A 17,396-nucleotide genomic window follows, 5' to 3' on the forward strand; every position below is an offset into this window, starting at 1 on the left:
GAGAGAAAAAGTCACACAAATCCAGGAAACACAGAGAGTCCTAATCAAGAGGAACCCAAAGAGGCCCATTGCAAGACACATAATAATTAAAATGACAAAATTCCAAGACAAAGAGAGGATCTTAAAGGCAACAAGGGAGAAACAGGAAGTAACATAAAAGAGAGCCTCAATAAGGTTAGCAACTGACTTCTCAATGAAAACCCTGAAAGCCAGAAGAGAATGGCAAACATATTCCAAGTAATGAGAACCACAGGCCTGCAACCAAGGCTACATTACCCAGCAAGGCTCTCAATCAAGATAGAAGGCCAAATAAAGAGTTTCCCAGACAAAAGAAGTCTAAAAGAATACACTTCCACCAAACCAGCTCTAGAAGAGATGCTAAAGGGACTGCTTTAAGGAAAGGAAGGAAAAGAGAAAGAGAGAGGAACACCGGTAGGAAAAAAAGGCAATGAATAAGTACCAATCAATAATGACCTTACACGTAAAAGAATTAAACGATCCAATCAAAAGACAGAGAATAGCTGAATGGATAAGAAGGCATGACCCACACATATACTGTCTAAAAGAGACCCATCTCAGGACAAAAGACCTAAACAGACTGAAAGTGAAGGGCTGGAAACAAATTTTCCAAGCAAACGGACAGGAAAAAAAATGCAGGGGTAGCAACACTCATATCAGAAAAAATAGACTTCCGAAGAAGGGCCATAAAGAGAGATCCAGAAGGTCACTTCATAATACTCAAAGGAAGAATCCACCAAGAAGACATAAACATTATAAATATATATGCACCCAACATAGGAGCACCCAAACACATAAGGAAAATCTTGGAGGACTTCAGGAAAGATATTGACAGCAACACAATTATGGTAGGGGACTTTAACACCCCACTATGAGAAATGGACAGGTCTTCCAAAAAAATATCAACAAGGATATTGTGTCACTTAACAATACCCTAGAGGAAATGGACTTAACTGATATATAGAGAGCTTTTCATCACAAAGGATCAAAATATACATTCTTTTCAAGTGTACATGGAACATGTTCAAAGATAGACCACATGATAGGACACAGAGTGAGCCTAAGAAAACTCAAGAAAATTGAAATCATTCCAGCATTTTGTCTGACCACAAGGGACTGAAACTAGAAACCAACTCCAAAGGAAAAAGCCCCAAACACTCAAAATCATGGAGAATGAATAGCATGCTATTAAACAATGAATGGGTCAAGAATGAGATTAGGGAAGAAATCAAAAACTTTCTGGAAACAAATGAAAACGACTCAAACAACCCAAAACTTATGGGACACAGCAAAGTCAGTCCTGAGAGGGAAGTTCATAGCAATACAGGCCTACCTTAAAAAGATAGAAACATTTCAAACAAATAACTTTACCCTACGTATACCGGAACTTGAGGAACAACAACAAACATAGCCCAGAGCAAGTAGAAGGAAGGAAATAACCAAGATCAGAGCAGAGTTAAATGACATAGAGACTCAAAACACAATTTTAAGGATCAATGAATCCAGGAGCTGGTTCTTTGAAAAGATAAAAAAAAAAAAAATTGACAAGCCTTTAAGTAGGCTCATGAAGAAAAATAGAGAGAGGATCCAAATAAATACAATTAAAAATGAAAGAGGAGAGATTACAACAGATACCACAGAAATACAAAGGATTGTAAGAAATTACTACGAAGAACTATATGTTAAGAAATGTGAAAACCCGGATGTAATGGAAAAATTTCTATTAAAATATGATGTTCCAAAACTGAATGAAGAAGAAGCAGAAAGCCTGAACAGACCAATAACAGCAGATGAAATTGAAGCAGTCATCAAAAAACTCCCAACACACAAAAGCCCTGGACCAGATGGTTTCACTGGAGAATTCTACAAAGCATTTAAGGAAGAACTGACCCCTATCCTTCACCGACTATACGAAAAAATGCAAACTGATGGAAGACTCCCAAACTCTTTTTATGAAGCCAGCATCATCCTAATCCCAAAACCAGATAAAGACACAATGAAGAAAGAAAATTTCGGATGAGAACCAAGATGGCGGCATAGGTGGACACACTGCACCTCCTTGCACTACCAGAACTGACAGAGAATCGAATGGCAAGGGGGTCCGACACCAAGGAAATAAAAAATAAAGGTTCATCTAGACCAGTAGGAGGGGCGGAGAAGGGCACCGGGGTGGAGAGGACTCGTAGCTGTGGCGGACCGAGACTGGCGGAGTGTGGGACGACCAGGGCAATCAGTCCGAGCACTAGCAGACCCTGCGGCCACATGTTCGCACAGATAAACCTAGAGGGCCAGACTCAGAGTGGCGGAGAGCAGGGCAGGCAGAGTTCGGGTAGCACACCGCAGCCGCACATTTGAACATAGATAAACCAGATGAAGGGCGGGGAGCCAGAAGCAGACCGCGCAACCCAGGCCTACAGCTTGGGGAAATAAAGCCTCAAACCTTTGATTGAAAACGCCCGTGGGGGTTGGGGCGGCAGCAGGAGAGACTCCAATCCTCACGGGAGAGGTCGTTGGAAAGACCCACAGGGGCCTAGAGTGTGCACAAGCCCACCCACTCAGGAACCAGCACCAGAGGGGCCCAGTTTGATTGTGGGTATCCGGAGGAAAGACTGAAATCCGGAGGAGGGTGAAACCGGCGCTACTGCTCCCTCTGGGCCCCTCCCCCAGACGCTGTGACGAACAGCTTCACAGCACAGCAACCAGCGTTACCCCGCCTGGGTGAACACCTAAGGCTCCGCCCCTTAAAGTAACAGACTCGCCAAGACAAAAAAAAGAAAAAAAAATGGCCCAAATGACAGAACACTTCAAAGCTCCAGAAAAAATACAACTAAGCGAGGAAGAGATAGCTAACCTATCGGATGCACAGTTCAAAGCACTGGTTATCAATATGCTCACAGAATTGGTTGAATCTGTTCGAAAGGTAGATGAAAAAATGAAGCCTATCCTAAGAGAAACAAAGGAAAATGTACAGGGAACCAATAGTGATGCGAAGGAAACTGGGACTCAAATCAATGGTGAGGACCAGAAGGAAGAAAGAAACATCCAACCAGAAAAGAATGAAGAAACAAGAATTTGGAAAAATGAGGACAGGCTTAGGAACCTCCAGGACATCTTGAAACGTTCTAACATCCGAATTATAGGGGTGCCAGGAGAAGAGGAAGAACAAAAAATTGAAAACTTATTTGAACAAATAATGAGGAAGAACTTCCCTAATTGGGCAAAGGAAACAGACTTCCAGGAAGTCCAGGAAGCTCAGAGAGTCCCAAAGAAGCTAGACCCAAGGAGGAACACACCAAGGCACATCATAATTACATTACCCAAGATTAAATGGAAGGACTTCCATCCAAGATTACTGTATCCAGCAAAGCTATCATTTAGCATGGAAGGGAAGATAAAGTGCTTCTCAGATAAGGTCAAGTTAAAGAAGTTCATCATCACCAAGCCCTTATTATATGAAATGTTAAAGGGAGTTAACTAAGAAAAAGAAGATCAAAAATAGGAACAGTAAAAATGACAGCAAACTCGCAGTTATTAACGACCACACCTAAAACCAAAACAAAAGAAAACTAAGCAAACAACTAGAACAGAAACAAAACCACAGAAATGGAGATCACATAGAGGGTTGTCAATAGGGGAGTGGGCGGGGGAGAGGGGGGAAATGTACAGAGAATAAGTAGCATAAATGGTAGGTAGAAAATAGACAGGGGGAGGGTAAGAATAGTGTAGGAAATGTAGAAGCCAAAGAACTTATATACATGACCCATGGACATGAACTATAGGGGGGGAATGTGGGAGGGAGGGGCTGGGCAGGATGGAGTGGAGTTGGGGGTGGGAATGGGACAACTGTAATAGCATAATCAATAAATATATTTTTTAAAAAAAGAAAGAAAATTTCAGGCCAATATCGCTGATGATCATAGACACTACGATTCTCAACAAAATATTTACAAACCGCATCCAACAATACATTAAAAAGATGATACACCATGACCAAGTGGGATTCATCCCAGGGATGCAAGGATGGTACAATAGTCACAGATCATTAAACATAATACATCACATCAACAACAGCAAAGACAAAAATCACATGATCATATCAATAGATGTGGAAAAGCATTTGATAAGACACAACACACATCTATGAGAAAAACACTCAGCAAAGTGGGAATAGAGGGAGCATTCCTCAACATAATAAAGGCCACATATGAGAGACATACAGTCAATATCATAGTCAATGGACAAAAACTTAGAGCTTTCCCACTAAGATCAGGAAAAAGACAAGGATGCCCTCTCATACCACTCCTATTTAACATAGTATTGGAAGTCCTAGCCACAGCAATCAGAGAAAAAAAGAAATAAAGGGCATCCAAATTGCAAAGGAGGAAATGAAAATGTCACTGTTTGCAGATGACATGATAGTGTACATGGAAAATCCTATAGACTCCACCAAAAAACTACTTGACCTAATAAGTGAATTTGGCAAAACGGCTGGATACAATGTCACTACTCAGAAATCAAAGGCATTCCTGTATACCAATAATGAAACAGCAGAAACAGAAATGAGGGAACAAATCCCATTTGATATAGCAACAAGAAATATAAACTACCTAGGGATCAACCTAACCAAGGAGGTAAAAGACGTGTACTCAGAAAACTACACAACACTGAAGAAAGAAATTAAGGAAGACACAAACAAATAGAAGCATGTACCATGCTCATGGATTGGAAGAATTAATGTCATCAAAATGGCCATACTATCCAAAGCGATTTATAGATTCAATGCAATCCCTATTAAAATACCTATGACATATTTCACAGATATAAAACAAACATTTCAGAAATTCATATGGAACCATAAATGACGCCAAATAGCTGCAGCAGTTTTGAGAAAGAAGAACAAAGCAGGAGGGATCACAATACATGATATCAAACAGTGCTACAAGGCCACTGTAATCAAAACAGCCTGGTACTGGCATAAAAACAGGCACATAGACCAATGGCACAGAACAGAGAATCCAGAAATAAACCCAAGTCTTTACGGTCAATTAATATTTGACAAAGGAGGCAGGAGCATAAAATGGAGCAAAAATAACCTCTTCAACAAATGGTGTTGGGAGATATGGACAGCTACGTGCAAAAAATGAAACTCGATCACCAATTTAAACCATACACAAAAATAAATTCAAGATGGATAAAAGACTTAAATATAAGTTGTAACACCATAAAAGTCCTAGAGGAAAACATTAGCAGGAAGATCTCAGACATTCCACGCAGACAGATCCTCAGAGACACATCCCCTAAAGCAAGGGAAACAAAGGAAAGAATAAACAAATGGGACCTCATCAAAATAAAGAGCTTCTGCATGGCTAAAGAAAGCAGCATGAAAATAAAAAGAGAACCAACAGTATGGGAAAACATATTTGCCAATGATACCTCAGACAAGGGCCTGATTTCCAAAATATATAAAGAACTCACACGACTCCACTCCAGGGAGACAAATAACCCAATTAAAAAATGGTCAAAGTACTTGAACAGACACTTCTCCAAGGAAGACATACAAAGGGCCCAGAGGCATCTGAAAAGGTGCTCAGCATCACTAGCCATCAGAGAGATGCAAATTAAAACCACAATGAAGTACCATCTCACATTGGTCAGAGTGGCCAACATAAACAAATCATCAAACAAATATTGGGGAGGATGTGGAGAAAAGGGAACCCTAGTACATTGTTGGTGGGAATGCAAACTGGTGCAGCCACTGTGGAAAACAGTATGAAAATTCCTCAGAAAACTAAAAATGGAACTGGCCTTTGACCCAGCAATTCTGCTGCTGCGATTCTAACCTAAGAACCCTGAAACACCAATCCAAAAGAACCTATGCACCCCAATGTTCATAGCAGCACAATTTACAATAGCCAAGTACTGGAAGCAACCTAAGTGCCCATCAGAAAATGAATTGATCAAAAAACTATGGTACATGTACATAATGGAATTCTATCCAGCAGAGAGAAAGAAGGAGCTTATACCCTTGCGACAGCATAGATGGAATTGGAGATCATTATACTAAGTGAAATAAACCAGGCAGCGAGGGACAAATACCATATGATCTCACCTTTAACTGGAACATAATCAACAAAAGAAAAAAGCATACAAAGTATAACCAGAGACATTGAAGTTAAGAAGTATCTAAAAATAGCCAGAGGGGGTGGGGAGGGGGCAGTGGGGAGAGGGGTTTACAGGAACTACTATAAAGGACACAGGGACAAATCAAGGGGGAGGGTGGAGATGGGGGAGGGAGGTGGTTTCGGCTGGGGTGGGGTGGAGGGATGGGGAGAAAATGCATACAACTGTAATTCAATAACAATAAAAATTAAAAAAGGAAATGCAGACAATTGTAATTGAATAACAATAAAATTTTTTTTAAAGAATTTTTGAGAGGGCCAATTTGGAGGCATCTACCTGTCCCCATTAACACAGCAGAGCCTGAAGAGCCCAGGAAGGGAAAGGCCTTCAAGCTCCTAGGAATTTTAGGTATTGACAGCATTCCTTGTTCATGGGACACAGTATTATATGGTTCACTAGGATCTGTTGTGACTGGCCTTGTACAATTTTTGTAAACTAGTTCCACTATAGTTGTAATTATGCAAAGCTAAGAATTCAGGAAAGAATAGCCAGAAAAGAAATTAAAAATAAGATTTTGTATGAAAGTACCCACCTTGATCCTGAAAGAAAACAAACCAACAGCAACAACAGCAACTGAACAGCATCTCAAGCATAGAAACCCAAATACAACTCACTGGCATCAGCGTGAACAAAGTTGAGATCAACTATGTAAAACATCATATGTACCATAATAAGGCTTTCAATGAAATAAATAAAGTATGCAGAACTTGTTTTAAACAAGAGATAAAGAATATTTGATAATCCTTCACCCTCCCCACTGAATGTGAAATCCACCCTTCTCCAGTTATTGTAATAATCAAAAACACTCCACCACATATACACCTTTATAGACAGTCTTAAAGGAGTACCTTCCATCTTGGTTGAGAACCACTGGGGCTTGATCAAAGATGACCTTTTATTCCCTGCTAATGAGTTTGAACTTGCTCCTGTAGGACCTGAGCTTCTCAAACTGCAATAGGAGATAGTGTACAAGTACAATTCTTGAATTTCTAAGATAAACATGACCAATCTTCTTGAAGCATTAATTTTATCCAAATACTTTTTTTAAATTGATGGAACTATGGCAATACATAATTTTATATTTAAATACACACAAACAAAATGTGATAGAGAGGGCTAAATAACTGAATTCTTAACTTAAAAAAGAGAAAGTTTCTAATTACATTGAGCTGCTTCAAACAATACTTCAAACTACTGGGGATTTTTCAGATGGAAAGTTAGAGAAGCACAGGAAATTACGTCAATAACATATTTGAAACAAGGGAGAAGTATGATCATATTTTCTAAAAAGTATTTTAAAATAATCACTTCATCTGATGGAGTTCCGGACAAGCTGGAGGTATAGGCAGAAACCCTTGGTTTCCTCGCACAACCAAAGGAGGATAACAACCAACCTAAAATCAATAAAGAACCAGAAGTGCCAGAAAATCAGACTGCATGGAACTCCAACAACCAAGGAATTAAAGAAATAGTCAACCAGACCGACCAGACAGGTAAGACAGGTGGACGGGGAGGAGCCATGGCAAGGCAGCAGCAGATCATGTCGACAGATGGGGCTGGCTGAATGGGAAACTGAGACTCAGAGCTGACTGTGGACTATGGCAGGCATTTGCTGCAGTGGGAGAGACTCCCAGTCCCATACCGGGGTTCACTGGAAAGTGGGGCTAGAGCCGAGCAGGCGAGCTGCATTTTTCCCTCTCTGGCCCCTCTTCCACAGACAGCACCGCAACGCAGCAAGGAGGGTTACCCTGCCCTGGTGAATACCTAAGTTTCCGCCCCCTTACAACTTAACAGGTGCACTGAGACAAAGAAATAGGGCCCAAACGAAAGAACTGAGCGAAACTCCAGAAAGAGAGCTAAGTGATGAGAAGATAGCCAACCTATCTGGAACACAACAAGGTACATCATCATTGTTACCCAAGATTAAAGATAAGGAGAGAATCTTTTAAAAAGCAAGAGAAAAAGAGAGTTACCTATAAAGGAGTTCCCATAAGACTATCATCTGATTTCTCAAAAGAAACCTTGCAGGCAAGAAGGGGATGGAAAGAAGTATTTGAAGTCATGAAAGTCAAGGACCTACATCCAAGATTACTCTACCCAGCAAAGCTTTCATTTAGAATGGAAGGGCAGATAATAAGGTCAAGTTAAAGGAGTTCAATTACCAAGCCCTTATTATATGAAATATTAAAGGGACTTATCGAAGAAACTGAAGACAATCAAAACTATGAACAGTAAAATGACAACAAACTCACAACTATCAACAACTGAAGCTAAAAAAAAAAACCAAACTAAAACTAAGCAAATAACTAGAATAAGAACGGAATTACAGAAATGGAGATCACATGGAAGGTTTTCAGTAGGGAAGGGGAGGGGAAGAGTGGGGTACAGGGAATAAGAAGCATAATTGGTAGGCATAAAATAGGAGGGGAGAAGTTAAGAATGGTAAAGAAAACTGAGAAGTCAAAGGACTTCTAGGTACAACCCATGGACATGAACTAAGGGGGGGGATGCTGGAGGGCTAGGGGGTGCAGGGTGGAGGGGGGATAAAGAGCGGAATTTGGGGAAACTGTAATAGCATAATCAATAAAATATACTTAAAAAAGAAAGATCACTACATCTGCTATTAGCATACCATTGAAAGAAGATACGACATGCAGATAGACCAGTTTTGAGTAATAAGGATAAGTATACTATGGAGAGGTCAGATGGAGATGTGAGTTACTTAGGAATTAAATTGACATGACTCAATGAATGAGTGGATGTGGAGAACAAAAGAAAAGAAGATATTGATGATGCCAAACATATTTCTGGCTTGAGCAGCTAGTGAATAATAAGTTAGAGAAGTTAAGGGACTAGCAGAAATGAGGAAGGAAAGGGAAAAGTTAATTTAAGTTTTTGAATATGTTGTTTGAATTTACTGTAGATTTCCAATGAACATGTCTAGTAGGCAATAGTAAATATGAACTTCCAGCTCAGATTATTTGGGCTGATAATCTGTCTTTTGAAATTGAACTTACATTGGTGGACATTGAAGCCATGGACATGGATGAGTTAACCCAGGGGAAATGAGTGGAATGACAAAAGAGGAGTTTTGAGAACAGAACCCATGGAAACAATGTCATTCATAGGTTTGTGTGAATAGGAGAAACCTCCAAAGGAGACTGAAAAAGAATAATCCCAAAGGTAAGGGGGGAAAAACCAGCAAAGAATAATGTGATGGACATCAAGAAAGAAGGAAGTTTTGAGTAGAAAGGAGAGGCCAACAGTATCAAATAACACAGAAAATGAAGTCAGGTAGTGATTGAGATGTGTAAATTGAATTTGACAATTAAGAGAGGACCTTAAAGTAACTTCGGGCATATTGCAACAAGTTGTCATGTGTTGAGGAGTTCCCACTGTAGTCAAATAATGAAATGCATGGCATGATAGCTGCAGAAGACTTTTTTGGAGAATTGTTTGTTTGTTTGTTTGTTTGTTAGTAGAATAAGGTTTGACCATCATTAAATACTGAACTAGGAAATGGAATAATTAATGGTGGATTTGAAAAAGAAGAAAATTAGTGAACATCTGAGGGTATAAGTGAAAGGGTGAGATCCAGATCATAGATAGAAGGGAAGAAAGTAGGGGTATGTGTTGGTGTATTTGTCACTATATCAAGGCAGAAAGTTTGGGGCTCTCCCTCTCCCAAATGACCTCTATTATCTTGCTGATAGAGGAAGCAAATGAACCTTCTCTAAGAGTAGGGGGTAAATGGGGTAGAGAAGGAGTCTGAAAAAAATATGTTAAAGTTTGTAATAAGCATAGGGATGGGAAATGTTACTGACTAAGGTGATAAGGATAAACTTCCAGGTAGTGTTGTAGGTCTACTTGCTAAAGACCGAGCTTCAGTAGGTATCCATATGTGGTTATGTGATTATTTCTTTCTAAGAATGAACAGCCTGGACATCAGAGGAGAGATATAATGGCCTTAAATACAACTTTGTTCAATGAGTACAATTTGGTGACTGCTGGGGAGCAATGAAGTCTCAGAGCCCAACCTGTTTTATGACCGTTAAAAATGGTATGGTTTCTCTCATTCATTTACACTGGTCTCTAGGCGAGCTGCTCAGCCTCCTTTCATTGCTGTCTCTCCACCACCATGGCCCCCACAGGCTTCACTGTTGCCAAGGCCACCTTCAGTGCCTTGTCACACCTGATTCCCTCCTCTTCTTTCCTTCTTTCCTCTTCTTGCCAGCTTCGATCATTGATGCCAGGTCAGGCTATTTGAGTGATTGAGACCATGGCCATGATTGAGGGTTTGGTGCACCTCAATTTGGAGGGAGTAGGGCAAGGCCTCTATCAGGAAAGAAGTTTGGAAACCTTGGGCAGAAACTAGTTAAAAAGAAGTGGAATGTTGATGATCTTCCCAAATTTGAGAAGAATTTTAATCAAGAACACCCTGATTTGGCTAGGCTCATAGCACAATAGGTGGAGACACACAAGAGAAGCAAAGAAATTACATTGGAGGCCACAATTACCCAAAGCCACCTCTGAATTTTTATGAAGCAAATTTCCCTGCAAATGTAATGGATGTAAGTACAAGACAATTTTACTGAACCCACCGCTCATCAAGCTCAGGGATGGCCAGTTGCTCTACATGGATTGGATGTGGTTAGAGTAGCACAGACTGGATCTGGCAAAACGTTGTCTTATTTGCTGCTTGCTATTGTCCACACCAATGATCAGTCATTCCCAGAGAGAAGTGAAGGGCCTATTTGCTTGGTGCTGGCACTAACTCAGGAACTGGCCCAACAGGTGCATCAAGTAGCTGCTGAATACTGTAGAGCATGTCAGTTGAGTTCTACTTGCATTGATGGTGGTGCTCCCAAAAGACCACAAATACTTGAGTTGAAGAGAGGTGTGGAAATCTGTATTGCAACACCTGGAAGACTGATAGATTTTTTTTTTAGAGTGTGGGAAAACAAATCTCAGAAGAACCACCTACTTGTCCTTGATGAAGCAGATAGAATGCTTGACATGGGCTGTGAACCCCAAATAAGGAAGGTTGTGGATCAGATAAGACCCGACAGGCAAACCATAATGTAGAGTGCAACTTGGCCAAAAGAAGTAAGACAGGTTGCTGAGGATTTCCTGAAAGACTAAATTCATATAAACATTGGTGCACTGGAACTGAGTGCAAACCACAACATTCTTCAGATTGTGGATGTGTGTCATGATGTAAAAAAGGATGGAAAACATCGTCATCTGATGGAAGAGATCATGAATAAGAAAAGCAATAAAGCCATTGTCTTTGTTGAAACCAAGTGAAAATGTGATGGACTTACTAGAAAAATAAGGAGAGATGGGTGGCCTTTCATGGGTATCCATGGTGAGAAGAGTCAGCAGGAATGTGACGGGGTTCTAAATGAATTCAAACATGGAAAAGCTCCTATTCTAATTGCTGCAGATGTAGCCTCTAGTAGGCTAGATGTAGAAGACGTGAAATTTGTCATCAATTATGACTACTACCCTAATTCCTCAGAAAATGATAGTCATTGAATTGGAAGAACTGCTCATAGTACCAAAACAGGCATGGCATACACTTACTTTACACCTAATAATATAAAGCAAGTGAGCAACTGTCGCGGAGCTTTATCTCTGAGCCCCATGTCTGCCACGGATGAGAATAAGTCTACCAAGACATGATCTGCTTGGGGAGGAGAGGTGGCCGATCTCTCAAAGGAGAAGGGCCCAGAGCCTTTCTCTCCATGAGCTTTTATTAGGTTCATCTTGCACAGGAATGCAGATAAACCTCATCAATCATTGTCAGGCAGTAAGGGTCAAACAATACATAACTTATAGAGAACTTTGAGGGCTTATTATGAGTTACGGTCAGTTAGTTAAAGGGCTATAAAACTTTGGGAAACAAACTCATTTCAGGCCTGGGCCCTTATCATTTAAGCTGAGGGTATAAACAAAGCAGGTTTCACAGGATTGTATGCATTCTTTCTTAGGCCTGATTCCCCTGGGAATATGCCCCTCCCAGCACAGGACTGCACTGCCCTCTGTTATTGTTTCAGGCTTAAGTCAGGCAAGGGAAGTAAGGCAGCCAAGGATTAGGAGGCTTCTTGCAGACAGAATGAGGACTCAGGCTATGTCAAAGCCAAGGGGCGAGGGTCCATCACCCCCTTTTTCTATAGCCCCCGGAGTCCTTCCCTGTGGGCCTTTTTCGTGACTATGCCTGTCTTAGGTTGTTCCTCCCTTGAGCAATCTTACCCATCATTGGCTAAGTGGTCAAGCTCAGGGCCAAACAGGGTAAAGTGGGCAGAGATGGCACCCCTGCCAGGGAGATAAGCTTTGTCTCCTTAATGGCTTATGGTCCCAACTCTGACTCAGCCTTAACCATGGGGGGTTACAGCTTCTGAAACCAGGCAGGGCAGTTCCCAACAAGCAACTTTATCTCTGTGCTTTGTGAAGCTAATCAAACAATTAATCCCAAATTGCTTCAGTTGGTTGAAGACAGAGGTTCAGTTCATTTCAGGGGTTAAGGAAGCATGAAGGATGACCATCAGAACAAATACTCTGTGGGCAAAAGTTGTGGATTTAATACACTTACGGACAGAAAAAATTATGGCAGAAGTTACTCTAGTCTGCTTAAGGGAGATTTGGTGGCAAAAACCTAGAATGGTATTTATAGTGCTACAAATTACACCAATGGAAGCTTTGGAAGTAATTTTGTGTCTGCTAGTATACAGACCAGTTTTAGAACAGGGACTTACCAGAATGGTTATGATAGCACTCAGCAATATGGAAGTAATGATCCAAATATGCACAATGGTATGAACCAACAGGCATATGCACATTCTGCTACTACAGCTGTGCCTATGATTAGTTATCCATTGCCAACAGGCTATTCTCAATAAGACTTTAGAAGTATATGTAAATGCCTGTTTGTCATAACTGCTCTTTATATTGTGTGTTATCAGACAAGATAGTTATATAAGAAACAGGGGAAATGCAGAAATGACTGTAGTGCCTCAGTAATTATGGTGCACTTCTTTGCTATTTAAATTGGGTATTTATGTACATTCCAGATACAATTTTCAGGGGGATTTTTGTACTCGAAAATGCAGGCAGTGTTTCCATAAAAGTAAATGTACAGTGATTTGAAATACAATGGATGAAGGTAATATATGGTCTTCCAATAAAAAATATTTGAAGACTGAAAAAATGATATGGTCCACTTTCTGTTCCTCTGTACTCACCACATAACTAAACCATTTTGGGAAGTGCCAGCCACATTCCAGAGACCACATAGTGAAAGTAAAAATAATCCAATTTGGCCATATTGGGCACCTGGTCTGCAGGCTGTGTTTATCTGTGGCAAAATAGGCATTGTCACTGTTCATGAATACCTCAGTAAGTCATCTGCATGTATGATCCCACCCATGAAAAATTCAACAGTAATGTGAAGACTGAGAAAGAGAAACTTGTCAATGATGGGAAGCCCATCTCCATCTTCTAGGAATGAGATATTGCCAACATCAAATGGAATCATTCTGGTGTTGAATATGTTGTGAAGTCCACATGCTTCTTCCCTCTTTTGGAGAAATCTAAAGCTCATGTGATGGTTAGAGGCTCATCATCACTTCCTATTTCTGAAGATGCCCCCGTGTTTGTAATGGGAGGGATCTTGAGAGATATGATCACTATCTCAATGTTATCAGCATTGCCACCTATACCACAAACTGTTTTGCACACTGGTCGAGGTTATTTATCCATGATGACTTCAAGATAGTGAAGACTACAATTGGATCATTGAGATACTCATGATTACAGTTCAAATAATTACTTTCACCATGAAAAATGTGGGTAGCCCCTGTGGAAAACGGTGTCATGTTCGTTGTGATTGTGCTCAGATCATCATCCCTGAAAACATTGATATAGCTAAGGCTGTGGGGCAAGGTCATTCCTGAGTGAATGGAAATTTCATTGGAATAGTTTTCTGTATCTCTACAACCAATATGCCTGTCATGAATCTGACCTGCAGTCTGGAGAAAGAAAACGTAGTAAATCAAGATGCTGCTAAGTCAGACATAAAACCACCCCCCTTGAAGGGCATTCTGGTCTACACACAGTACCAGTTTGCATCCTGTGAGTTTAATAGTGATGTTTATTCCTCTTTTTTTTTGAATGCCATAGTATTTACTGTTCTTTTTATTTTCAAAGTATATTTTATTGACTATGCTATTACAGTTGTCCCAATTTTTCCCTTTGACTCCTTCCAGCTGGTACCCTCCTTTCCTCCAGCAATCCCACCACAGTAGTTCATGTCCATGGATCATACATACAAGTTCTTTGGCTTCTCCATTTCCTATACTATTCTTAACATTCCCCTGTCTATTTTGTACTTATCAATTATGCTTCTTACTCCCTGTACCTTTTCACCCATTCTCCCCCTCTCAGCTGATAACGCTCCAAATAATCTCTATATCTATGATTCTGTACCTGTTCTAGTTGTTTGCTTAGTTTCTTTTTGTTTTTATTTTTTATATTCAGTTGTTGATAGTTGTGAGTTTGTTGTCATGTTAATATTCATAGTTTTGATCTTCTATTCCTTAAATAAGTCCTTTTAACATTTCATATAATAATGACTTGGTGATGATGAACCCCTTTAGCTTTACCTAATCTGGGAAACACTTTATCTGCCTTGCCATTCTAAATAATAGCTTTGCTGGATAAAGTAATCTAGGTTAAGGTCCTTGCTTTTCATCATTCTGAATACTTCTTTCCAGTCCCTTCTTACCCTCAGGGTTTCTTTTGAGAAATAAGCTGATAGTCTAATGGGAACTCCTTTGTAGGTAACTCTCTCCTTTCCTCTTGCTGCTTTTAAGATTTTCTCTTTATCTTTAATCTTGGGTAACTTAATGATGATGTGCCTTGGTGTGCTCCTCTTAGGGTCCAATTTCTTAGGGATTCTCTGGGCTTATTGGACTTCCTGGAAGTCTATTTCCTTCTCCAGGTTAGGGAAGTTTTCCTTCATTATTTGTTCAAATAAGTTTTCAACTTCTTGCTCATGTTCTTCCCCTTCTGGCACCCCTGTGATTCTGATCTTAGAGTACTTAAAGTTGTCAATGTGTTTCCTAAGCCTCTCCTCATTTATTTGAATTCCTGTTTCTTCATTCTGTTCCAGCTGGGCATTTATTTCTCCCTTTTTTTTTTCCAAATCATTGATTTGAATCCTGGTTTCCTTCCCTTCACTATTGTTTCCCTGTATATTTTGCTTTATTTCACCTTGGGTAGCCTTCATTTCTTCCTTCATTTTGCGACTGAGCTCAATCAGTTCTGTGAGCATCCTGACTACCAGTGTTTTGAACTCTGTATCAAATAAGTTGGCTATCTCCTCATCACTTAGCTCTTTTTCTGGAATTTTGATCTGTTGGTTTTTTTTTTTTTTTTCATTTGGGCCATATTTGTTTGTTTCAGTGCACCGGTCTGGGTGAATGTTTCTTTAACTCCTTGGTTGTTGGAGTTCTATGCAGTTTGATTTTCTGGTGCTTGTGGTTGTATAATGTTTTTAGATTGGTTGTTATCCTTCTTTTGGTTGTGTGAGGAAGTGAAACATTTCTAGCTATGCCTCCATCTTGGCCTGAACTCTCTATTTATTTGTTTTTATACAGAGGAGAAGGGAGGGAGAATGAGAAGGAAAGAAACATCAATGTGTAGTTGCTTCTCACAATCCCTCCACCGGGTACCTTCCCAGCAACACAGGCATGTGCCCTGACTGGGAATCGAACCTGTAGCCCCTTGGTTCACAGGCTAGCAGTCAATCCACTGTGCCACACCAGCCAGGGCTGGGCCATATTTCTTTGTCTCCTCATTTTGGCAGCCTTCCTGTGTTTGTTTCTGTGTATTAGGTAGAGCTGCTTTGATTCTCTGTCTTAGAGCACATGTTCAGTTGTATTGGGCAGAGCCTTAGGTATTTGCGAGGGTGGGGCAACCTGGTTTTCCACTTTGTGGTTCTAGTCACTTCACTCACTGCCCATATGTGACTGGCGCCCTTCTAGCTGTTTTCCTCTTGGTGATTCCCAATGTGGATGGGTTTGTATGTGTTCTAAGTCCATGTGGGTCATTTAAACAGACTCTCCTGAGAAACTGGCAGTTTATTCCATGACCCCAGCCCCCACTGGTTTTTATAGCCAGAAGTTATGAGGCTTTCTTTTCCTGGTACTGGAACCCTGGACTGCATGGTCTGGACTGGGGCTGGGATTGTTCTCTCCCAAGATATCCCCCACGATTTTTATCCACCATATGTGAATATGGGACCACGCATTCCACCACCACCACCACCACCACCTCTCCATGCTATACTACATCCTTGTGCCCTGAATCCCCGTCTCTGCTCCTCCTACCTCTCTGGATGAATATGGCTCCTTTAAATCCTTGGTTGTTGGACTTCCATACAATTTTATTTTCTGGCAGTTTGGGGGGGGGGTTGTTTTGAGGTTAGCTGTGATTCTTCTTGTACTTGTGCAAGGAGGTGAAGCATGTGTGCCTATGACTCCATCTCAACCAGATGTCCCTCTATCTTTGATGGTTGGTCATCATTGACCTCAATGATCATGTTGTCAGGCTCATTTACTGGTATGACAATATATTTGGCTATAGAACCACCATACTGTGGGCTTCATAGTTCACATAGTCTTTAATGAGTAGGAGCCCTATTCCCAACAATGACATGAGACAGAGAGAGAGGCCCTCAGTTTGGGGACATCCTATCTTAAATCTACTGCTCAACATGTTAGTAATCTCCATCCTCAACATGATTCCCATCCCAGGTTCCCTAGAAGAAGGATACCACCAACACAGTACACTATACCCAGCAAGAAAAAAAAAGGAGGTGGTTTGCTATAAGCAAAACTTTGATGCCAACTGCCAACCTAAGGGTAAGCTATACATGTCTCTTTACCTACAAGAACAGCAGTCCCCAACCTTTTTGATACTAGGGACTGGTTTCGTGGAAGACAATTTTTCCACGGACTGTGGAGGTGATGGTTTTGGGATGGTCTCTGTGTAGGCAAATCTCTCTGCAGATTCTCATAAAGAGCACACAAACTAGATCCCTCACATGTGCAGTTCACAGTAGGGTTCATGCTCGTATGAGAATCTAATGCTGCAGCTGATCTGACAGGAAGGCAGAGCTCAGGTGGTAATGCGAG

The 17,396-nt window shown here is 40.7% G+C and overlaps 1 protein-coding gene and 1 pseudogene across 1 annotated transcript; both read left to right on the plus strand.

Moving 5' to 3' along the window:
- The first annotated feature begins 4,004 nt into the window (after positions 1-4,004).
- On the plus strand, positions 4,005-6,775 carry LOC112296870 (cytochrome c oxidase assembly protein COX20, mitochondrial). The gene is given in 3 exon segments (XM_071220257.1): positions 4,005-4,041; positions 6,493-6,633; positions 6,636-6,775. Coding segments are annotated over 3 exon segments (318 nt in total).
- Positions 6,776-10,444: 3,669 nt separating this feature from the next.
- On the plus strand, positions 10,445-13,100 carry LOC112296891 (probable ATP-dependent RNA helicase DDX5; annotated as a pseudogene).
- The last annotated feature ends 4,296 nt before the right edge of the window (positions 13,101-17,396 follow it).

Source organism: Desmodus rotundus, chromosome X, assembly GCF_022682495.2.
Source record: "Desmodus rotundus isolate HL8 chromosome X, HLdesRot8A.1, whole genome shotgun sequence".
NCBI lineage: Eukaryota > Metazoa > Chordata > Mammalia > Chiroptera > Phyllostomidae > Desmodus > Desmodus rotundus.